This window comes from Gekko japonicus, unplaced genomic scaffold, assembly GCF_001447785.1.
Source record: "Gekko japonicus isolate JY-2015 unplaced genomic scaffold, Gekko_japonicus_V1.1 scaffold149, whole genome shotgun sequence".
NCBI lineage: Eukaryota > Metazoa > Chordata > Lepidosauria > Squamata > Gekkonidae > Gekko > Gekko japonicus.
The window spans coordinates 78,751-103,248 of record NW_015172556.1 but is presented as its reverse complement, the minus strand read 5'-3'; the positions used below and the strand labels follow the sequence as shown (position 1 = coordinate 103,248).

At 44.9% G+C, this 24,498-nt stretch overlaps 1 protein-coding gene across 1 annotated transcript in view; it reads right to left on the bottom strand.

Moving 5' to 3' along the window:
* Positions 1-24,498, bottom strand: part of FGD3 (FYVE, RhoGEF and PH domain containing 3) — a gene marked incomplete at its 5' end in the record, with an annotated part of 78,000 nt that overhangs the window by 5,705 nt on the left and 47,797 nt on the right. Inside the window, 7 exons of the mRNA XM_015421184.1 lie at positions 185-337; positions 2,632-2,754; positions 14,012-14,077; positions 16,012-16,113; positions 18,894-18,924; positions 19,130-19,209; positions 21,628-21,720. Of these exons, the coding sequence (XP_015276670.1) occupies positions 185-337; positions 2,632-2,754; positions 14,012-14,077; positions 16,012-16,113; positions 18,894-18,924; positions 19,130-19,209; positions 21,628-21,720 (648 nt within the window). The remainder of the gene's footprint in view (positions 1-184; positions 338-2,631; positions 2,755-14,011; positions 14,078-16,011; positions 16,114-18,893; positions 18,925-19,129; positions 19,210-21,627; positions 21,721-24,498) is intronic.

The following is a 24,498-nucleotide window of genomic DNA, read 5'->3' as shown; positions in this document are numbered from 1 at the left end:
TATGGCCTCTTTTAACAGCTCACAGAGAAATAATTAAATTCATACAATCCTTTGGTAGATTAATGAATAAATGATGAGGTGCAGAAATATATAATAGGCATGAAATAAGAACGCAAGAGGACTTTAATCATGCTTTTGCTAAGGTAGCCAACACGTGTGAAGTTGACTGACAAGACAGATATACCTCTGTTATGTTCTTTTTCTTTTGTTCCCCTGCAGCCTCGTTGCCCAAGTTGTATGGAGTTGCAGACAGCAGCTGAAAGCAGTCTTTACATACCCGGTTGTGACGGCTATTATCAGCAAGTGGCTTAAATTCTGAGCACTTTGCACAGATAACCTGTGTAAGAGAGAATCCATCATTCTTAAATCAAAACTGAAATCAAAATCCCCTTATTGTTACAATAGCTGCAATACTGATTTTTTTGGGGGGTGGGGGGGACTGAACAGCAGCAGCATAAGAACTGCAGGAGTCTTACCCAAGATATTGCTTTCCCTCCTGATTTCCCCACTAAGCCAGAAATCAGGGGAAATGTTGCTGTCCCATGCTATTTTCTAAGATTCTGCTCACCGAAAAAGAGACTCACACCTCTATGGGCCTGCTTTTCTATTCAGTTATGAAAAGCTTTCTGATTAAAGTGGATTAAATATTTATTACGTTTCCTGGAAGCTCATTCAAGTTTAAATTTAAAATAGCCCAGTTTATGAAAGGGTGCTTTCTTGGTGCTTTGTAAATAGGACATCACCTTTATTTCAGTCATATTCATACATTTATATTCATAATCTCACGGACACACATGCACAGAGCCAATTTGGCACTTCTGTCATTTGATTATGCTGACCTTTTCCCTATAAATGCACCAATACTTATTTGCTGGTTTCAGAGGGCAGCCGTGTTGGTCTGCAGTAAAACAATAAGATTTGAGTCCAGAAGCACCTTAGAGACCCACAAGCTTTGGGGGGTATAAAATTTTGAGTGCCTTCATCATCGCATGCAACCAATATAACTGTAGTTGTTCACAGCAAAGTAACAAGGATTCACCAATGAAGGAAACAGAGGTGAATGAAAATACACATATGTAAAGAATTACACTTGCACACTGGCGGGTGAATAACACTTCAAAAACAGAAGCCTTTCCACTGAGGCATGCTGTTGTGGCATGATGCTAAGTATGCCAACCATGCTGATCCTGCTAGTTTGGATGCGCGAGTAGCATAAAGGCAAAGAACTAAAATTTGATTACAATTTCAAAGAAACCAGCAGAATGTCACTATCTTGCAAAAATGAATTAATGTGAATGCTGGCATTAAGCATGCTTGTTCACTGGTAAATAAATATCTCTATATACTTAGATGACATGACGCACAAGTGAAGCACAGGTGGTTGCATTTTAGCCGTCTTTATCAACTCATTGGAGAACTGGCAGAGAGAAATGTCATTAACTGGATGGCAACTGGGAGGCTAAAGAAGTACTGTGGATTATAATTCAAGGGTAAGTAATCTACTGTCTTTCAAGTGCAGAAAATAAGGGAAGATGTCCAGCAACATGATCAAAACAGAGGAGGAGGACAGTTTCTGGGCATGCAGACACCAATCAAGGCCTCTGCTAATTATGACCCACTGGTGTGTATTTTCTTCCTTCCTTTAGGGATTAAACTAATTTAACTCTGTTCTCTGCTTGTTACTGGATGCTGTGTATCAGTAAGGGTAAACAGATGGAGACAAAACCTGAGCATCAGAGAAGAGAACAGCTCAGGAAAACTGGCAGTTTTGCTGCTTGTGCACAAGCAAGAAAACCCTTCCTAAACCTTCACTGAGGGCTGGTGGAAATTACGAGTTGGGAAAATATTCTGTAATCTGCCTTGAGTCTCACTGACAAAGTTGGGCTACAAAGTTAACAAATAAAAACCCTCTTTTGTTGCAATACCAGTTTGACTATGATAACTGGAAAGATTTCCTGTCAGTATCCTTATCTACTGTCTATCCCTCAAAGTCTGACTTCATCTTAAACTACCAGATGGCCAGGTAGCAGAATAATGAATGGGACTTTTTGATTCATTTTGTCATTCATTAATTAATGAACACCCCAAGTTTGTCGATTCTGACACAATGGCTGGAGATCAGGAAGCAAATAATTGGCATTATGATTTGGAGGGGAGAGGCATGCGAATCTGACTACTGTCTATCCCTCAAAGTCTGACTTCAGTTTAAACTACCAGATGGCCAAGTAGCAGAATAATGAATGGGACTTTTCGATTCATTTTGTCATTCATTCATTAATGAACACCCCAAGTTTGTCAATTCTGACACAATGGCTGGAGACCAGGAAGCAAATAATTGGCATATGATTTGGAGGGGAGTGGCATGCGAATCTGAGGAGTCCCCAGGCTTGTTCATGTAGCACAAAAACAGATGAACTAAGCCAAATGGCAGGAGATGGGGAACTATGCTGATATATACACGCTGGGACTCTCATCTGTCTTACTTACATAGGTAATATCTTTTTCTTGGCAGAAGTTTGTGGAGAAAACCTAGTTTGTGCCAGGTTTTCAGCACTTCAACAATTCAGCAATTCAACGATTTTCAGCAATTCAACAATTCAGAAAAGACTGAGCTTCCACCCCGATACTCACTGCCCCACATTGTTTGCAATGGTGACGTCTTTTGGTAATAGAATTAAAGCTTTCACTGCAGCTCTTGCAAGCTTGCTTCTCCTTGTCTCTCTTCGATTTGGAAGATTTCCTGCAACACTCAGGCTGGAAGAAAATAAAATAAAACGAGGTTAAACCAGATTACTGCAAATCAGTAAAGGGCAACTTGAGCCCCCGTCATGTTATTTTAAAAGGAAGTCTGGCCTCTATATGGCAGAGGTCTAACAAGTGCAAATAGTCGAGGTTCATGAAGATTGCCAGAGGTACCTTGACCCAAGCTCTGCCAGTAAACTTTGGCCCATAAAAACTTTCATAGCCAAATGATCCTTGACATTTGGAAGGGAAAGTAGACAGCTATTAAATACCCCTTAACAATAGCTGAACTTGCTAAAACGCTGCCTGGTAGCACAGAAATTTTGAAAAGTCAATTTACATTCTCAAGGTGTCTTCTGTTGTTCCAGATATGTAAGCTGCCTCCTCCCCCTGAAGGCATCACCTTCTGTCCTAGGAGGAGGTGGGACACTTGCAAGAGGTACCAGGCACTGTCTATAAGCCACTTGAGTGTTTCTGATCTGAAAGAAGCTTCTTTGCTTGAAGGATTTAAGACAAGGGTGCTCAAAGTGCAGCACAGACCACACTCAGAGGACACAGGCTGTTGTCAGAAACAACTCAAGCATTTCCTTAACCTCCCAATGTCCCCATTGCATTCAGCACTCTAAGACCGATTTCCCACAGCCGCTGCTCTATGCTCGCTCCTCTCTTTGGCCCAATGGTACGTGTCAATTTCCCACTCGAAGCCGCGCGGCCGCATTTTGACCCACGGCTTTGCCCGATTTTGCCAGCGGTTTCGTAATCTTCAAAAAACAGGATCACAAAACCGCGGGGAAAATCGGGCGAAACCGCGGGTCAAAATGCAGCCGTGTGGCTTTGAGTGGGAAATTGACACGTACTATCGGGGTAAAGAGAGGAGTGAGCGCAGAGCAGCGGCTGTGGGAAATCGGTCTACGTTTCTCAGGGAGACTATCACCGTAGTTTCCACTCCTCCACAGAGAAGCTTCTTTTAACACTGAAAATCTTTAATTCAGACACAGTGAAAAGCAAAATGTGGGATGGACTTGGACTAAATTTTCCACTAATAGAAGGAGCAGCATATGCCCCAGGAGAGGCATTTCACGGAGATCAGTGGGCTGCAGTAGGAAGTGGAGGGGCTGTTCCAGCACTCCGCCCTTTGGAGGCACAGGGGAAAGGGCAAGGCTTGCCATAGCTGCAAGAGGGCCAGTAGAGAATGACCACACTTGGCTTCTGTACAGCATTGGGAGGGGGGGGTAGAAGCTCATAAAGGGACCAGAGTCTTCCCTACTCTCCCCTTTGAACCATTAAGAAAGGGGGACAGATCATCATGCAGCACCAGAGAGGCACTGTGTGGAAAAGGAGGAAGAAGTATTGCAGTGGTGGGGGTGGGACTGTTGGGTATAGCAGTGATATATCATCCACCACGAAAATCCCACACTCCCCCGGCAAATCCATTTAGTCCTCTCTCTGCGCCATGCACAAAACTACGCCGGCCTCCGCTCTCCCTCCCCCCCCATGTATCAGTTCCTTTGTGCCTCATGCACAGGAGTCTTGCAGCCCTGCTGGTTTGCATTTAGGATGCAAGAGCACTAAACCACGTGGTGTGTATGTGTTGCCCCTTTCTTTACAGTGGCCACTCTCCGCCTTCTGACGACTCACCCCTGGTCTTCTAGTCATGTTGATCCTCCTTTAGGTCTAACAGCACCAGAGTCTCCTCCCCTGGGCTCCCAAACTGAGTGCAAGACAAGAGACTTTTACCCCCCCCCCCCAAGACTAGCAGATAAATAAATAATTTTAAAAGGAATCTCTGTGAGGGTGCACCTCCGGTAGACAGAAGTGCCTCAGTGCAAGAACAGGTTACAGTTCAGCACTTTATCACCAATAATAGGTATGTTTCCCCTCCAAACACAGTAAACCATCTGAGACACCTGGGATGGTTTCAATGGGCCCCAAAAGGACTAATAAAGGGGGGCGACAGCCAAGTCAGGCTGGGAAGCATCCTTCAGGTGCCAGCATCAGGGAGGGTGGTGTCATTCGGGGGCAAGCCAGAGAGGTGGGTGCCACTCAGGGGCAAACTGCCAAGCAGGCCACATTGGTGTATCATATAGATGGTATTTCCAGTAGGGCAGGAGTTAGCGGGGGGACAGGGGCGGTGCACCTAGGTCCAACAAGCTATCAACAATCATTGCACTTGTGTACAATATTGCAGAGTGCATGGATCTTCTCAAATGCCAGATGCAGACAGGACTGTATGGAATGTACAGTGTGATGCCAGATAGACCCCATCAAATAAAGAGTGGCTGTTTTTGGTACATATAGCATGATGCAAGATGGGACTCAGCATGGCAGTGCAGTGGTGGTCTGCAAAGACGTGTGTAAGTACTTTGACATGATTGGTGAACCTTGCGATTCATACAGTGTTGGGCCATCTGAACCCTCTGCAGGTGGTATATCATTGGCATATTGCCTGCACACCCTCTAGGTGAGCTTGCAAGTAATCTGAATTTGGTCATGCTTTGAAGAATTATACAGTGGATCCAACTCCCAGTGGATTTCACTGCTTAGAATAGTCCCAAAGGAGTACTGCCTGTGATGTAACATAACTAAAGGGCGGTTTGGTCAACAACGTTGTTCTCTCAGAGCTTTGCTCAGTTAAGTCTTTACAGGTGTGGCAGGACAGGGCATGAGGAAGCATCATCTGCAGCCACTGAATTGTCTTCTGGGGTCAGCTGCAGGGCAGCCAGTGGAGGCTTCGGATCACAACTTGGCACGAGTGATTATGTCCAGATCACATGGCTGGGACAGACAGGCATGCTTTGGAACCAACTTTTGCCAGTCCTCCTGCAACACTTGAAGGCCTCTCCCATGCCTCCCATCATTCTAATCCACGAGGGGGAATGACATGGGGAAATAAACAGGGGAATTTTTAGTTGTGCAAGCCATTTAACATGAAATAGCTGAAGGCCATAGGGCCGGGCATGCTGATCATATGGTCTGAGATGCTGCAGCAGAAAAGATGAAATTCACCTTGGCCCTGAGAGAGGGTTTGGACCAAGGTGTCTGGTGGTGTGGTGTTGTGTACATGTGAGGGGCACATATTGTATATCCAGGCATCAAGCATTGTTATCTGCACCTGTATGGGGCAATGGGATCCAATCTTTGGGACAAGGGCTATTCTGTTTTCTTGAGGTATCTGTGGCATGGCCTCTTGGAAGCCACTGGAGCAGGTGGATAAAGGGGGACCAAGCAGCTGATCCTTCCCTTGTGGTGACAGCTGTGTGGGAAAAGTTGCTTGAGGGGTACATAGTATAGCTATGGTGACAACCCTGAGGCATCATTTAGAGGGTAAAGGGGTATTCCTCAGAGCAGGCCTGCGGCTTTGGTGCCTTCATGGACCTGTGACAGGGACCCCTTGAGGGGTGCCACTTGTGTATTCAAAGCTGTCTTGAATGCATGACATGTGGTGAAACATCTAATTGAAGTATAATGTAAAGCTTCATCCTGGGCTAGGATCCAAATACATCCAATCAGGTTACTAGCCCAGGAACTAACATCCAATCACTTCACAGCAAGCTCCCTGAGCGGGAACGCTTGTGATTGGTCTTTATTGGGACAACCTCATTGGCTGGTAATTGTACAGTGGGCGTGGCTATATTAGCCGGGAATGTTTAAAAGCAGGACAACTGCAATGGAAAAGCTGAACCATTCTGTTCTGGCTATCTGATGTTGATCCGTGTTGGAGTTGTGTTCGAGTTGAAGAATAAAGTTGTGTTCTTGCTGAATCACTCTCCGACTACTTTGTTAAGCGAGCGACTTAACACCACTGTCCTCGACCCATAAGCCCAGTGGCTAAGGGGACAGGAAAAAGAAGAGTAGGTTTTTATACCCTGCTTTTCTCTACCTTAAGGAGTCTCAAAGTGGCTAACATCAAAGTGGCTAACAATCACATTCCCTTCCTCTTCCCACAACAGGCACCTTGGGAGGTAGGTGGGCCTGAGAGAGTTCTGAGAGAACTGTGACTGGTCCAAGGTTCATGGTCATCAGGCCTCATGTGGAGAAGAAGTGGGGGATCAAACCCAGTCCTCCAGATTAGAGTCCACTACTCTTAACCACTACACCACACTGGCGCACCTCCTTCAAACATCACGAAGGCTTGGCAAGGAGCAGCTTGAACGGCCTCTAGGCATGGAACAAGGGTAGCCCCGCCTGTAAAATCAGGGATGGACTAATAGAGGAGACCTGACTCTTGTGCGCCAGTTGCTCACACTGTGAATGGGTTTGGATTGGGGGTTGGGCTGCAGTCACTGGAGAACTCCTTTTGGATTGATGTAAATAAAATTGGCCTTTTATTATCTCATCTCAAGCTGTCAGCTCTCCTTATTCCACATCTGCATGTAAAGAGAAAACTTGTGTTCCACTGACAGAAGTCCCTTGCACTAGTGAAATGCTTTGCCTGGAGCTAATCATGATTTTACTTCTTTAACAATATCCATTATGAGTAAAGCAGCAAACTATAGCACTATTCACAACTAAACACTAAGGTCACTTGAGAAAGCTGTATCATTCATATTAACATCTTTTCTTGCCCAGCAAGAGCAAGATATTAATATTTTATGAAGTACAGATATGGCTTGTTATTAAACTTTATGGAGTCATTATAGATTTGTAAAGGCATTTACACACACACCCTTGGTGCTCCCACTGAAGAAAGGATATGTTGGTCACACACTCAGGGATCGTTTCAGTACAGTACTTTATAGTGGTTGTAAATTATAGGGATTATTATGGAAACTAATAGTTACAAGTGTCTTGAATGAGCAGCCATTAATGGCATTCATTTCAGGCTTTGTAGATCAATCTAGTTAAGGAGACAATCTAGCACAATCTAGGATTTTGCTGCTGGATGATTTAGGAGTAGTCAGAAATCGCAGCTGTGCCAGCAATTTGCAACTTTACTTCTTCATTGTCCCAAACAAAATGCTACAGTAGCTGTCACTAGTTTGCTGCAAAACTGCTTAACCCAATTCCTCTGCAGAATTTTCTGTGCTTTAAAAAAAATTAAGCAGAATACCTGACAATGTTTCCCTATTAGTGGAGAAATAAACTCACCTACAAACAATGGTAGACATTCATGCACATTGTATTTCCAGGAAAAATGTGACTTATTCCCCCCAGCAGGAAGCTAAGGACTAAGCATAGGCATTCTCTCCAGGATGCCTGTAGTGTTCAAAAGAGTGCTCATCAAATGGGGAGGAGGACTTCCCAGCTATGCAGAAAACTATTAAAATATTAATTTTTAAAAACATAGGGAGAAAGGCCCACAATGGTGGGCAAGCATGCTCATTTCCTTTAGACAACTTAAGGTAAAGGTAAAGGTTCCCTTGCTCGAAAGCCAGTCGAATCCGACTCTAGGGTTGCGGTGCTCATCTCCGTTTCAAAGCTGAAGAGCCAGCACTGTCCAAAGACATTTCCGTGGTCATGTGGCCGGCATGACTAAACCCCAAGGCGCACGGAACGCTGTTACCTTCCCACCGAAGTGGTACCTATTTATCTACTTGCAATTTCTTGCTTTCGAACTGCTAGGTTGGCAGGAGCTGGAACTAGAGAAGGGTGCTCACTCCGTCATGTGGCACACTCGGGTCTCGAACTGCTGAACTACCGACCTTCCACAGCCTGCAGTTCAGCGTCTTAACCACTTGAGCCACCGCAGCTCCTTAGACAACTTAGAGTCAGTTAAAGCCAATTTAAAAAATAAAACAGAGTAGGGGAGGGAAATGGATCTGTTCAAACAACTAACAGCTTTTAGGAACCCATATGATATTATTTGGGTTGAGGGGGGGGATTTGCCAGTTCTTTATCCCAACCCCCATCTCTCACTCCCTCATGAATTCCCAGTTTGCTATATTATATAACTGGTTATAACGTAAATTATGTAAACTTATTTCACTTATTTTACCCGTGTAATGCTTCAGGTTTTGAGTTTACATTTCAGGGAATGCTTGCAGGATGCATAGAGTTCAATATGTAAACACTGTGTAGAGGATGCTGAAGATGGCCCATTCTGCTAAAAGTACTGATGGTCACCTCTAAAAGCAACAGAAACTGTTTTGTCTTTTGAATGAAAATTCTGTACAGTTATGTACTAATGTATTTAATATCATTACAACCACCACCACCCGTTTTAGCAACAGGATATACAAATTTTCCAACTAAAGCTATTTATATCTCAATTTGTTAAAGATTTATTTAGCAGGCTGGAGAGAATGAGGAAATCAGTCAGCTTCTAGTTTGCTGACTACCACTACCACCAAGTGGTTTAGCTGCATAAGCTTTAAGCAAAAAGGGATGCACTTTAACATAAGCTTTGAGGCGGCACAATTTATAGTTACCATTTGGGGGGCCCTTGTCCAACATGTTAAAATAAATGAGTACGTGGAAATAAGGACCTTAATTTCAGTTTCTTTTCATACTTTTACTGTAATTTTTAAGAGGCATTATTTTCAGCAGACAGGCTGCAACTGAAGACAAAAGCGATATTTAGAATAATAGATATGCATAGTACTGGGAGGTTTTTTAAATGAAATTTTGAAGAAGAAGAAGAAGAAGAAGAAGAAGAAGAAGAAGAAGAAGAAGAAGAAGAAGAAGAAGAAGAGGAAGAGGAAGAGGAAGAGGAGGAAGAGGAGGAAGAGGAGGAAGAGGAGGAAGAGGAAGAAGAGGAAGAAGAGGAAGAAGAAGAAGAGTCCAGGTGGGTCCTGGAGGACCATTGATCTCCAGACTACAGAGATCTGTTCCCTTGGAGAAAATGGCAGCTTTAGAGAGCAGACTTAGTCCTAAATATTACTAGAAGAAGAAGAAAAGGAGGAGGAGGAGGAGATTGGATTTATACCCCGCCCTTCACTTGGAGTCTCAGAGTGGCTTACAAACTCCTTTCCCTTCCCCTCCCCACAACAGACACCCTGTGAGGTAGGTGGGGCTGAGAGAACTCTGACACAAACTGCTCTTTTTCAAGGACAGCTGTGCCACAGCCTGCGACTGACCCAAGGTCACATTAGCAGGTGCAAGTAGAGGATTAAAGAGATCATCCAACTGCAATGAAGGTTTTTAAAAAGTTTCTACGAACTGAAAATTTTAAAAAGCTGCTGTTCTATTTAATGTTAGATTTTAAAATCAACAAAAAATGCTTACGAAAAAGTGCTTCTTAAAAAAAGATCTTAACAATTGTTGAAGGCATAGCCCAAACGCTCAGCAGAAGTCCCTTACTGCATCTGACACTATTCTTGCCCTTCCTCACACCAGCAGAAGTAGCCACGTCTTAGTAAACTTCAAATGCATTGATGGCTGAGAGGCAGCATAGGCTATAGCTCCCATAAAACAATGGATGGATCATTTGGGGTAGCTGCAACAACTCCTGGTCAGGGGCCACAGTACTACAGTGCCTCAAGCTTGAGGCCATCATGGCATTCCCAAGGCAGTTGCAGCAGCATCTCCGAGGCTGCGATCATACGCACAGTTAGACCCGACATAGGAGCGAATGCCAGGCGGATTTAAAGGGCACGATCAGACAGCAACATCTGGGAAGTGTCCCGCATCATCGACAACCCGTGCTGCTCCAGCACAGAAGTGGAGTAAAATGACACGGGGGAAAGTCCGGTAGTAAACGGGTTCCGACAGGCCACAGACGGAATTTCCTGTCTGATCAAGCAAGTACGCACTCATGACGTTGGGATGGTCTCATCAGGCCATCCCGGCTTGGTGCCGGGTTCTCCCCCCCCCTTTCGCAGTATGCACATCATCGCATACTCCACAGGGGGTCCTCAGTGCGGAGGTGTGATTCCTCATTTATGTGCATGGGAAACAAACAGCCAAAAAAACCTCCAACTCACCCACAGTTGCAGCTGATCACACAGTGATGGGCTGCGCCTGCTGCTACAAAGGGCTGTGTGATCTTGCAACTGTGTTTCTATTTGACACGAAGGGAATAGCCTCGCTTCCCCCCCCACACCGCTTCATCTGGTGCGTGTGGCCGCAACCCAATTGTTTCATGGCAGCTGAGTCATGCTGGTTCCCAGCTCAGATTTGCCCAGAGCTTGCTAAGGGGCTAAAGGAAATGGAGCATCACATATAACCACACTCCACACTTCAGAGGACAGCGCACACGCCTCATATGTGGTCATTATTTTATTCCCTCTCAAAAGGCACACTGAAGAAACAGCAAGACATTTCTTAACCTTGGTGTGAGCTACACATGCATCGGCAAGACTCATGCATACAGATATACAATGACAGCAACTAATCCTATTTTTCTTGAATGGCTTCAAAGCATTTAATCATTCACATTTGGTATTGTAGGAGTTTTCATTCATTGTTGACATTTTCTGTGCAGCTTTCTATGTACATCTATATGTTTAGATTTCGAAAAGATTTAGCCACACAGCGTTCTCCTGCCTCCCCAGTCCCCCAGGAAATCATTCTGGCAGCATACCCTGCAGATAACATACAGCATAGCTTATTTTCTCAAGTTTTCTGCATATGTTTATTAAAACTATGACCTGTTAGGACCTCTGAAGTAGATACAAGTGCTTGCTGCAGTTCGCAGCTTTCTTGTGCTACACTGTGAACAATATGGGCTACACTATATATAGGGCTGAAATGTCTAGTTAAATACTTGTTCTGAAACCATTTGATTTGCTAAAAGGGTTCCCTTGGTTAATTAGGAAAAATTAGGGAGGGGAAACCCTCTCAAATCGTAGATGAAAACTTGGAAGGCACATTCCCCCACACTGATACAGGAGTAATGCCACTTTCAAGATGTACTTGAAAGAGGTACTTTTCTCCCTTTCTTACAATACAAGAACTTGTGGGCACTCAATGAAATTGCTGAGCGGTCGGGTTAGAACGGATAAAAGGAAGTACTTCTTCACCCAAAGAGTGATTAACACATGGAATTCACTGCCACAGGAAGTGGTGGTGGCTACAAGCATGGACGGCTTCAAAAGGGAATTAGATAAGCATATGGAGCAGAGGTCCATCAGTGGCTATTAGCCACAAGGTATAGATAGGGACTCTGGGGCAAGTGATGCTCTGTCTCCTTGGTGCTTGGTGGGGGGGCAGCAGTGGGAGGGCTTCTAATGTCCTGGCCCCACTGCTGGACCTCCTGATGGCACCTGGTACTTTTGGCCACTGTGTGACAGAGTGTTGGACTGGCTGGGCCTTTGGCCTGATCCAACATTGGCGTCTCTTATGTTCTTATGGCACCTGCTGCAACCAAAAAAACCCCATGCTCTGTTCTTCAGAAGTGTTGTTCTCATTCATATGAAAATATATGCAGGTTCAAGCAGTTGATAAAGTAAATGATTAAAATTCATATGCTTAATTGACCAACATTGCTTTAATCAAGTGACAGCTCTGATTAACAGGAATACTGGCTATGGTAGAGCTGAAATAAAGAGAGGGGCTTGTCCTCTACTGATGAATTTTAAAACCAGAAGCACTGCCTGCTATGTCAATCAGTATCAAGAGTCTGAACAGACAAAAAAGAAACATGGTTTAACATGGTTCTGAATTAAGATCTGCATGGTTTATACTAAAAAATTCATTAGAAAAAATACTATGATTTCCTACTACCAGTCAGAAAACCAAAAGTGCTCTTGACAATTCAAAGATTTCTAGTCAACTAGTACAAGCAAGCTTATACTCTTTCTAGTCTTAAACGCAGTCATGTGCAGGCACAAATATACCCAGCAGTAATTGTTGATTTTTGCACTGGCTTTTAGGGACCTACAGCCTTTAAATGGCTAACAATAATTTATTCTTATTATTTCTATCTGTTTCCTTTTTTCTCTGATGTTCTTGCCCAATTGACAATTTTTCTTTTTGTTCTTCCATGCTTGTCTCCCCCCTCCCCCCGCCTTTTATCATCCCGTACTGTATCTAGATACCTGTCCTGGTAAATCTATAGATTTCCCGCTCTTTTCTGAGGCATCTCTATGGTTATTCAGTCGTTTGTACTTTTAATATACCAATACAAATCTTTAAAGCACTTTCTTTTTCCAAGAGCATTCAAAAGAAATACAGACACTATAGTCCACACCAGACCTAATATTTACAAAGGAAGTAACATTAAAAATTTTGTGCTAGGAAGGGTCACTTTCACTAATAGGTACAGGGCAAAGCTCAAAGAGAGAATATATGCTGTAATATTTTAGTCTACAGATATAAACCAACAGAATGAGGAATAGCTTAAAACACTAAAACTCAGTGCCTTGGGAGCCACATGTGTTTCTTTGACATGACACCTACGGCTCTTGTGAAGCACCACTGCCCAGTTTGGCACCCATCCCATGTTCCAGGAAAGTGAATAAGACCTTTGCCTGGTAAGGTTTATGGTTGCTACCAGGGGTCATTTGGGGGGGACGCGGGGGGACGCCATCCCCTCGGGTGAGGTGCGGGAGGGCGGGGCCTGGAGCTCCCTGCTAGTGCCCGCTGGAGGTCGCCGCCGGCTGTGGGGAGGACACACTTCCGGTGATGTCAGGGGGTGTGGCATATGCTAATGAGTTATGCTAATGAGTCCCCCTAGCTCTTTTTCTACGAAATGACCCCTGGTTGCTACCTTGAAACACTGAATGAACTGGAGGACTGGTAAGCTGCAAGCCTCTCTAAGCTGTGGGCCAGCTAAGGGTCCATCCTGTCCAACAATCTCCCACCATTCTCCATGGCCTCATACCAGCAGCCAGGCAGCTGTCTGGAGAAGAGCCAGCTGGCCAAACAGAAGAGAGAGCAAAACCACCCCCATTACCACCATGGCAGCCACCCAGGAAAAAAGCGAGCTGCCTACAATGGGATGGTGTTGAAGTTGTTCCCCTTTCTCCACAGCCAGTTGTTGTTTTCCAGGTGCCTTGACAATTTCACACTCCTACTTGAGTGACTGTGCCTTGTGCATACACAAGGCAGAGAGGGAAGCCCTTCCCCTCACTCAAGGAACACAAGGACTGGCTAAGGTTCAATAGTGGTGGGGAGAGGCAAGCCTATAATCTCCAAAGTTCTCTGGTAATTTAAACGGTTATAGTTATATATTTCGTATTAATAGCTGTATCTTATATTGTATGTGTTTGGTGGAGGGGCACAGGATACTTCCACAAATTGCCAATTCCTTATCACTGTAACATATGAAGGAATCACTATCACTACGCAAACTAGCATATGACACTGTCTGCAACAGTATTTTCTCTCTCTTTAAAATGAAAAATTTCCACATTTGTTTTAATGAGGCAATAATCTCTCAACTACTTACTCCTCCAGATGTGCCACTGCTGCCATCTGTCCCTGGCATAGATTCCACTGAACTGGTGCTTGCTATCTAGGGGGGAAAGCCATAAGAAAACACTTCAGTAGCAAGACAAGGAATATCATATTCATTCAAGAAGAGAGCATTTTAATGGCACTCTTGAGGTTGTAACTATGATTTCTTAATGGCTGAATCTTATGAGGGCTTGCCATTCAGAAAGGTCCAATGATTGCTGTGTCAGTACAACATGATGACCCCTCAGCCTGCCCTGGCCCTTACAAGTTATCCCATGATGTATTATGGTTGCCAACTCAGGGTTGTGAAATACCTGGAGATTTTGGGAGTGAAACCTGGGAAGGGTGGGGTTTGGGAAGGGGAGGGACTTCAGCAGGTTATAATGCCATAGAGCCCACCCTTCAAAGCAGCCATTTTCTCAAGAGGAACTGATCTTGTTTGGAGATCACTTGTAGTAGCAGGAGATCTCCAGTCCCCACCTGGAGGTTGGCAACCCCATGTATATTAATCAAATGGTATTGCCAGAGGTCATTTCGGGGGGGAACGCAGTTCCCCCAGGTGAGGTACAGGGGGGCGGGGCACATGACGAAGCCCCGCCCCCTGCTTCCGGCCGCTCCACTTCCGGCCCTCATTCAGCCAGGAGGAGGCAGGAGAAGAGGGAGGGGAAGTTGCTTCCTCCCTGCCTCTCCCCACCCCTGCCTGCCTGGGGCCAGGGAGGGCCTTGGCGGGGCTTCCTCGCACTCCCGCTGGCCTTGCAGGTCCACCGCCGGGCCCCTGATGTCAGGGGGTGTGGCATATGCTAATGAGTTATGCTAATGAGTTCCCCTAGCTCTTTTTCTACGAAATGACCCCTGGGTATTGCTATGATTGCACTAGTCAGTAACTACGTATGTATGTGTCATATCCCAGCAATGGACTTTCAAGGCAAGTGAAAAGTAGAGGTGATTTGCCATTATGTTCTTTTGCAGAGCCTTCCTTGATGGTCTCCCATCTAAGTACTAACCATGCTTACTTACCAAGATTTGCTGGGATTGGGCTATACCATGCCACCTTCCCTCCCAATCACTAACTAGTGCTCACAATATAGTGTATTTGCAGAGAGCTGGCATATATTATAGAACTGGCAGAGATAACAAACAACAAACCAAATCTTTGAAAAACATTTCACTCCCTAAGGATGTTATCCTACACATGTAATATTTGCTAATAACGTCACATTACAAATATAAGCAATAATACGGTAATTCCAAGTAGCTTACATATGTACATTATTACAGTGTTACCTTCCTTCCACCAAGGAACTCGCACCAGCATTTATCCCAACAAACACTCTGTAATAGAGGCCTAGTCCTCCTCCTTCTTTTCCTTTATTATTAAGTTCGTATGACCAAAGGTCTGACACATATAAGGCCTAGCTAAGAGATAACTTATTCAAGAATAAAATGAACTTCAAAACTAAGGGGGATTTGATCCTGGGTTCAAATGACCTTACCAAACATACAAGCTACTACACAATATCACAGCAATCACTTCTTATCTGCCCATGAGACCCTCAAAATTTTAAAATACTTGAAAATTCGTAATAATTTCTGTATAACACAACATCACAGCTGTCTCTCAGCAGCAAGTGTTCCCTCTAAACTGAGTTAGTGTGAGCTAGCTCAGTTTTAAAGCCTCCGGCTCACACATTTTTGTCTTAGCTCAGGAAGGATGGCTCCAGAGCAAACTTATTTATGCAGCAGCCAAATCGCTCACTCTCAACTTTAATGCCACTAGCTCACAAAGTAGAATTTTTGCTCACAAGACTCCACAGCTTAGAGGGAACATTGCTCAGCAGCTCTCAATATTAAGAGATTGTGACCAATATCTGTGCTTGGTTACCCAGTTTATCAAGTGCACTTGAAAGTACAATTTATACCAAAATTGAAACTGTGGATTTAAGCAGTTTGGGGGGGAAAAACCCATAGGAATAATGAATATTCAACACTTACTGATGAATCTGGGAGATGCTCATCTTCTTGAGAAAAAGAATTATTAAAAGCTCTGAACGTTTCACTATTCTGTTTATGTTTTTCAATTGTTGCTTGGAAGACCTGGAATGCAATGTCCAGAAAAAAATGCAATGTCCAGAAAAAAAATGTGTATACACCGTTTAACCAAAGATAGTTTAGAAGAAAGACCCATTCTCTTCAAAAGTATCAGTGGCAGAAGACATTCCTCAAGAGTGTGGTTTCTACAGTATTAAGAATTTTAAAGCAAGACTCACACTAGTTGAGTCTAGATCAGGGGTGGCCAAACTATGGCTCGGGAGCCAAGTGCAGCTCTTTCACACACATTCTGTTTTTCCCGGCAGGGCAGATGGGGAAGTGGAGACATGCCTCCCTGATAGGTCTTCCCTTCCATAGCCAGTGTTTCCCTTCCCTGGGTAGGCTTGAAGTGGGGGGGGGGAGCAGAGAAAGAAAGCAATTTTAAATTTAAATATGTTCTTGAAGGCGGCCCCCCACCCACAAATATCATTGGACAAATAAATATCATTATCAATAACTGCTTTTACCCCTTTTGTTTTCATTTTTGGCAGTCTCATCTATGATGTTAATAAAAATCAAATTTACATATTTTTCAATAAAAATGTAATATTTGTTCGTGTCTTGCGGCTCTCAAACATCTGATGTTTATTCTGTGTGGCTCTTATGTTAAGCAAGTTTGGCCACCCCTGGTCTAGATCCAGGTGGGTAGCCATACTGGTCTGAAGCAGCAGAACAAAGTTTGAGTCCAGTGGCACCTTTAAGACCAACAAAGTTTTATTCTGGGTATAAGCTTTCGTGTGCAAGCACACTTCTTCAGATACCTTCAGGTATCATAGAATTGGCAGAGTGAGTCTGTAAAACCAATACCTTCTGCTGTAGAAGAAGAAGAAGACAACAACGACAACGAGGTCAATGTTGGATCAGGCCAATGGCCCATCTAGTCCAACACTCTGTCACACAGTGGCCAAAAATACCAGGTGCCATCAGGAGGTCCACCAGTGGGGCCAGGACACTAGAAGCCCTCCCACTGTTGCCCCCCCCCAAGAACCAAGAAGACAGAGCATCACTTGCCCCAGACTGAGAGTTCCTATCTATACCTTGTGGCTAATAGCCACCGATGGACCTCTGCTCCATATGCTTATCTAATTCCCTCCTGAAGCCGTCCATGCTTGTAGCCGCCACCACCTCTTGTGGCAGTGAATTCCATGTGTTAATCACTCTTTGGGTGAAGAAGTAATTCCTTTTATCTGTTCTAAACCGACCGCTCAGCAATTTCATTGAGTGCACACGAGTTCTTGTATTGTGAGAAAGGGAGAAAAGTACTTCCTTCTCTACCTGCTCTATCCCATGCATAATCTTATAAACCTCGATCATGTCACCCCTCAGCCATCATTTCTCCAAGCTAAAGAGCCCCAAGCGCTTTAATCTTTCTTCATAGGGAAAGTGTTCCAACCCTTTTGTCATTCTAGTTGCCCTTTTCTGCACTTTTTCCAGTGCTATAATATCCTTTTTGAGGTGTGGTGATCAGAACTGTACACAGTACTCCAAACGAGGTTGCACCATTGATTTATATAGGGGCCTTATGATACTGGCTGATTTGTTTTCAATTCCCTTCCTAATAATCCCCAGCATAGCATTGGCCTTTTTTATTGCAGTTACACACTGTCTCGACATTCTACTACGACTCCAAGATCTCTCTCTTGGTCAGTCTCTGCCAGTTCGGACCGTATCAACTTGTATTTATAGTTAGGATTTTTGGCTCCAATGTGCATCACTTTCCACTTGGCCGCACTGAACTCCATCTGCCACGTTGACGCCCACTCGCCCATCCTCGATAAATCCTTTTGGAGTGCCTCACAATCCTCCCTGGTTCTCACTACCCTGAACAACTTTGTGTCATCTGCAATTTAGCCACTTCACTGCTTACTTAAGAGGAGTAGGAATAGGAGATTGGATTTATACCCCGCCCTTCACTCGCAGTCTGAGAGCGGCTTACAAACTCCTTCCCTTCCCCACAACAGACACCCTGTGAGGTACGTGGGGCTGAGAGAGCTCTTTCCAGAACTGTCCTTGAGGGAACAGTTCTGACAGAACTATACCTTGCCCAAGGTCATCCAGCAGCTGCAAGTGGAGGAGTGGGGAATCAAACCCAGTTCTCCCAGATTAGAGTCCGTGCACTTAACTACACATTACATTTTTCAACGGGGTCCGTCTGGACTCCTTGGATCCAACCCATTTTCCTTCCAGTCACACAACAACTTCAGGAAAGGGCATTTTTAAAGTCCCCAGGAACCCAACAATGCTTGGGATGATGGTATGGCAGGGAAGAGAGATCCCCGCCTTTCCCCTGCACCATTTTCCAGAGTTGAAATGGTTGGAGGTTGAGTAATCTGCCTGTGTGCAGCTCCAAAGATAAGCAAGTTACTCCTCCCCAGCCATTCTGGCTCTGGAAAATGGTGTGAGAGGGAAGGCAGGAGTCCCCCCCCCCCCATGTTAATGCTCTAAGCCCAGTCATGGTTCTGGGGACTTTAAAAATGCCATGTGAAAATGGGAGGTAGTGCCTGTCACCAGAAGGGAACATGTGGCATTTTCCTTCACTCCCTTCCCTTCAATCTCCAGTGCTGCCTGTATTGATGCCAGTGTAAGCAAGACAAAATTCACCTCTGCCTGGATACTGAACTCATGATAATGCCATCTATCTGTGGCCGGGGGGGGGGAGTATTTTCCCTGGCATATTATTTATTTACTCTGTTTATTTACTTCATTTACACCCCACTCCCCCCCCCCAAAGCAGCTTACCTGTGAGGTCAGTTAGTAAAATATAGTTACAAAATAGTTATACTAACCTGAATCCATTCTTTCTTTTCATCTTCTGTCCTGTGAAGTCAAAATGCACAGAGATAAATTCAAAAGAAAGCTGCATATATCTAAAAGCAAACCTTTTTACTCCCTTTTATTTTTTAGCTTAATAATACAAAATAATAAAATATATCACAATAAACTCCAGTATCTACTGCTTATAATGGATTACTTTATTCAAAATATATATAAATATATATACACAATAAACTCTATTCTATACCTTGCTTGCAGTTCCAATGACCTCTTTTTTCCTGATATTGAGAATGTATGAGCCACATTTTGTTTGACAATTTCTTGAACCTGAAAAAACATTTCAATATTTGAGAATTTAGAAAAAAAATTATTTGTTGTTTTTATGACTCCCACACAAGCAGGGGTGTGCATTCGGCTATAGCTGAACCGGAAAAAATACCCGAAAAATACCTTGTCGGTATTTTTTGGGTATCAGACATCTGTATTCGGCTACCGGTATAGCTGAAACAGAAAAAGCCGTAATTATCCAGCTTTTGGGGGGTTATGTCGGGGAGGGAAAGGCATTTTAAACATGCCTGCTCTCAGTCTCCTTCCCTGAGCCTCTCTGCTTTTGTGGAGAAGCTCGAGGAAGTGGGGGGGGGATGGGAGGGAAAGAAAGGCATTTAAATATCCCCACCCACCCAAGCAGAGAGGCTGAGGGAAGGAAGGAGGCATATTGGCATGCCTGCCCTCTGTCCCCTCAGCCTGCTGCGGTGGGCAGGCTGGGAAAACAGAGGGCAGGCATGCCAATATGCCTCCTTCCTTCCCTCAGCCTCTCTGCTTGGGTGGGTGGGGATATTTAAATGCCTTTCTTTCCCTCTCCAATCTCGGGGAGGGAAAGAAAGGCATTTTAAACATGCCTAGATTCCCTGCCTTCCCTTCTCCAGCTACAATCTGTCAGCTAGAGAAGGGAAGGCAGAGAGCCAAGGCTTTCCCTAGTTAATTTCACTCCCAGCTGACTGGTGTGGAGTGAAATTGACAGCTACCAGAGGGAAAGAAGGCATTTTAACATGTCTCCTTTCACTCTGGTGGTGTAGATCACACCTGAATATATTTGGGAATACCGAATATAGCCCCAGTCCGAATACTTTGCTGGTATTTTACTGGGGAAATTCAGCATTTACCAATATTTTTCAGGTCTGATTTACCTGAAGTCGAAAAATACTGGCATTTTTTTTTGCACACCCCTACACACAAGCTTGCGACTAAACAACAACAACAAAAACAAAAATACACAAGTTTCACATCTTCTAAAATGAATAGTGCAAAAACAATGACATGGTTACTTGAAACAAGAAAATAAACTAAGAGTCTACATTTAAGGTACTCGGAGTAAAACATTTGTGCTACCTGCCGAACAAAAACTTTACTGACATTTCAGCCAGAAAGTTCTTTAAGGTGTAATATTACATACTCTTATCTGGAAGTAATCCATTCTGAAACTGGTGGAACATCTCTGAGAAAACATACATAAGAACTGGGATGCAAATCACAAAAGCAGAAGCAGGACCTATGCAGATTCTCTACTTTTGTCTTATATTATATCTACATCGGGCTGTCTTGAAGACCTGGAAAACCTCAGTTAATCTAGAATTCAGTGCCAAAATTGCTAGCTGGGGTGGACCACAGGCAGAATATTACACCAGGGCTGAAAGTCCTTCACTGTCTGCCTGTTTCCAGTCCCAATCTGAGATGCTGTCATGGGCGACGACGGCACTGAGTCCCCACCTGAGTTGGCACCGCAGCCATAGGCGCTGGCATTGCCAGAGCCAGAAGCTGGTGCCTCTGACTCCTCAGGAGTTGACAGCTTGCTGCCACCAGCACCTGAGCCTAAAAAACCCACACCTGGTCCTGCAGCAGCCAATGAGGTACAGGTGCAACCGGGGAGCCTGCCTTAACTCCCCGGGTGGTTTGTCTGAGGGAGCGGCTCTGCAGAGACTTAGCAACCTGCTGCCAAGATACACGCTGGCAAGGAAGGCAAGCGCCAAGTCCAGAGTACTAGCAGGAGTGGCGTCGCCACCATGGGAAGCCCAGCTGGAGGCCTATATAACTCCCACTCAGGATTGGGCTCTTGTGGAAGCAACAAGTTGCCTCCATGCATGTCTCGCATCCACCTTTGGCTCCTGTTCTTGGACCCCCACTCTGGCTCGGATTCCTGGCTTCCTGACCCCTTATTCAGATGACATCTCTTTTGGACTCATGATTTGGCTCTCGCTCTGACTCTCCTGGCAATGACGTCAGACCGGACTTGACTCCTGCATCTTCACCCTAGCCCAGTCTGTGACAGGCGCTGGTTTTGATCTATAAAGCCCTATATGGCCTAGAGTATGGGTACTTAAAAGAGCACTTGCCCCATATACTTTTTTCATGTGCCCCTGCCATGGCCAGCTTCCAGCATGGGACAGACAGCTATGAGGGACAGGGCTTTTTCAGTGGCAGTCTCATGACTATGGAACACCTCCCTCATTCCATCAATGGCTTTCTTGGCACCAAGACAAGACTTCACACTTCAGCTGGCTTCTAATTCAGCAGTTGTCCCCTTTTGCTGGTTTGCTTTCTGCTGACACTATTAATTTATTTGATTGCTTGTCTTTGTTTTACTTTGTACACATACTTAGAGTGCTTGTTTTTCAGCTGGGAAGGCTTCCCTGATAAAATCCATGGAGTAAACACACAAGAGCAAAAAGAAAAGATCAAGTAACAAACCTGTAATCCCGCAATATCAATCTTCTCTCGAACACTGAATTTCTGGCCTATCAAACGCAGCTTGGGCACACAATACAACACCATGCTGTTAAACTGTAATAGAAAATTCTAGTCACAAGAGGTATTCCAAAAATATATTAAATATTTAACCCCAAAGCAGTATGACTTACAAAAATGCCAGGAATATAAAATTCAGTTACACCAGTCAGTTCAATATGGTTCATTTTTTTCAAGTGCTCTACAAATTTGATAGACTTTGAAAGTCATTGGCACTATTCTTTTTTATTTTTTAAATGGTGAGGGAAATTTACCAGGATCAGAATTTCTCTAAAACTAATATAGTTTATTGGGAGACGGGGGGGAACCATAATGTCACCCTAAATCTTTTACCCTTCTATGAACTGCAGCTTCTCTCTGGATCTCAGCACTTACAGAATAATTTTACATGGTTTCCTGACATACTAGTTGGTTCTCTTCTGCAGGTCTTGGCTGCTTCCATATGGAGGGCATGCTCAGTGTTCCTTTTATCACCATTATGAATGTACACATGAGCTTTTTATCACCTTCTGACAGCACTGCAAATGTACACATGAGAACATAGAAAGTGATTACCAGAGAAAAGATATTCTCTGTTGTGGGCTATGTTACTGAGTTATAGGTACCAGGTGAAGACATAAGTTATTTGGCCTTTGGTGGTAATTTAAGTTTGTTTTCTGATGATTCTTGATTCATTTTGCTGTGGCTATTCAGTTGGTGTATTTTATTACCAGTGTGGTTATTTATTTATTTAGTTATTTATTACATTGATACCCTGCCCGCACAGCCATGGCCGGCTCAGGGTGGCTTACAACAGCATCAAAACAACAATAAATAGTATCATAATCCTAAAACCATATAACAATCACAACATTAAAAGGTGCTAACAATAATAATCCAATTACCATTAAACAGATAACAATTTAACATTACATTTGAGATGGCACTCAGACTTCCATGCCATCCTAGTGGTCGATCCCGATCTAATATTGTACGGGTGGCTCAGGCTGCTTTAAGAATTTCAGGGGACAGGGCATTCTCCCCTGGGGTGGCTCCTAATTGAACGCCTGGCGGAACAGCTCCGTCTTGCAGGCTCTGTGGAACTGCATGAGGTCTCGCAGGGCCCTGATCTCCTCCGGTAGCTCATTCCACCAGAGCGGAGCCACCACTGAGACAGCCCTGGCTCTGGTTGTAGCTAGCCTGGCATCCTTTGGCCCAGGAAGGGTGAGTCAGTGTTGAGACCCTGATCACAGTGCTCTCTGGGGAACATGTGGGGAAAGGTATGTAGGTTCCTGACCATAAAGAGGTTTAACGGTAAGAATTAGCACCTTAAAGCGAATTCGGTATGCTATCGGTAGCCAGTGCAATGTCTTCAGCACAGGCTGAATGTGCTCCCGTACTGGGAGGCCCATCAACAGCCTGGCTTCAGCATTTTGCACCAGCTGTAGCTTCCAAATTTGCAATAAGGGCAGCCCCATGTAGAGAGCATTACAGTAGTCCAACCTCGAGGTGACCATTGCATGGATCACCGTTGCCAAGTCGTTGCATTCAAGGAAGGGAACCAGCTGCCTAGTCAGCCGAAGATGATAAAAGGCCGACTTGGCAGTGGCTGCTACCTGGGCCTCCATTGTCAAGGAGGCATCCAGGATCACTCCCAAACTCCTAGCCTCTGGCGCTGGCACCAACGGAGCCCCATCAAAGGTTGGGAGTGGGATCCCTACCCTTGGTCTGCCCCGACTCAGGCACAGGACCTCCATCTTCGTTGGGTTCAGTTTCAACCGGCTCAGCCTAAGCCACCCAGCCACATCCTGTAACGCCCGGTCAAGATCTTGCGGTTTGGAGTCAGACCGACTGCCCAACAACAGATAGAGCTGGGTGTCATCAGTGTACTGGTGACACCTCAGCCCATGTCTCCATGCAATCTGGGCAAGGGGGCGCATGTAGATGTTAAATAACATTGGGGACAACAGCGCCCCCTGAGGCACTCCACAATCCCAGTTCCCCCAGTGCCACCCTTTGTCCCCAGCCTTGGAGAAAGGAGATGAGCCATTGCAAGGCAGGCCCCTGAATCCCAATGCCGGCGAGGCAGTGGGCCAGTAGCTGATGGCCGACTGTCAAACACAGCCGACAGATCCAACAGCAACAGCACTGCCACTCCGCCTAGATCCAGATGCCTCCGGAGATCGTCTGTGAGGGCGACCAGAGTCGTCTCCGTCCCGTGACCCGGGCAAAAGCCGGACTGGAAGGGGTCTAGAATGGAAGCGTCAACCAAAAAGCTCTGAAGCTGTAGTCACAGACATCTCCATTAACTTGCCCAGAAAGGGCAAGTTGGAAACCGGCTGATAGTTCGCCAATTCGGCCGGATCCAGAGATGGTTTTTTAAGAAGAGGATGTACCACTGCTTCCTTAAGCGCTCCTGGGGACAGTCCCTCCGAGAGGGACTTGTTGACTGTTTCCCTGAGGGCACCTTGAACCCCTGCGCGGTTAGAACACTGGACCACAGAAACCTGATTCCAGTCCTTACTCAGTGATGAAGCTCACTGGGTGATTTCCAGCCTCTTGGTGTCTCTCAGCCTACCCCAACCTCAAAAGTGTGTTGCAAGGATAAGTGGAAGAATAGAGAACCATGTATATTCCTCTGAACTCCTCAGAGAAAGGGTGGGATACAAACATAATAGATAGTTATATCTAATCATAGTTATATGCTTGGGGACAGACTGTTTCCATCAAAGGCAGAGCTACTATAGCTTGCTCTCCTCCTCCCCTCCAGCCCTGGAAGCTGAAAGGGAGCGGCTTTCAGGAAGGAAGTCCTTGGGGAGAGAATGGTACCACTGA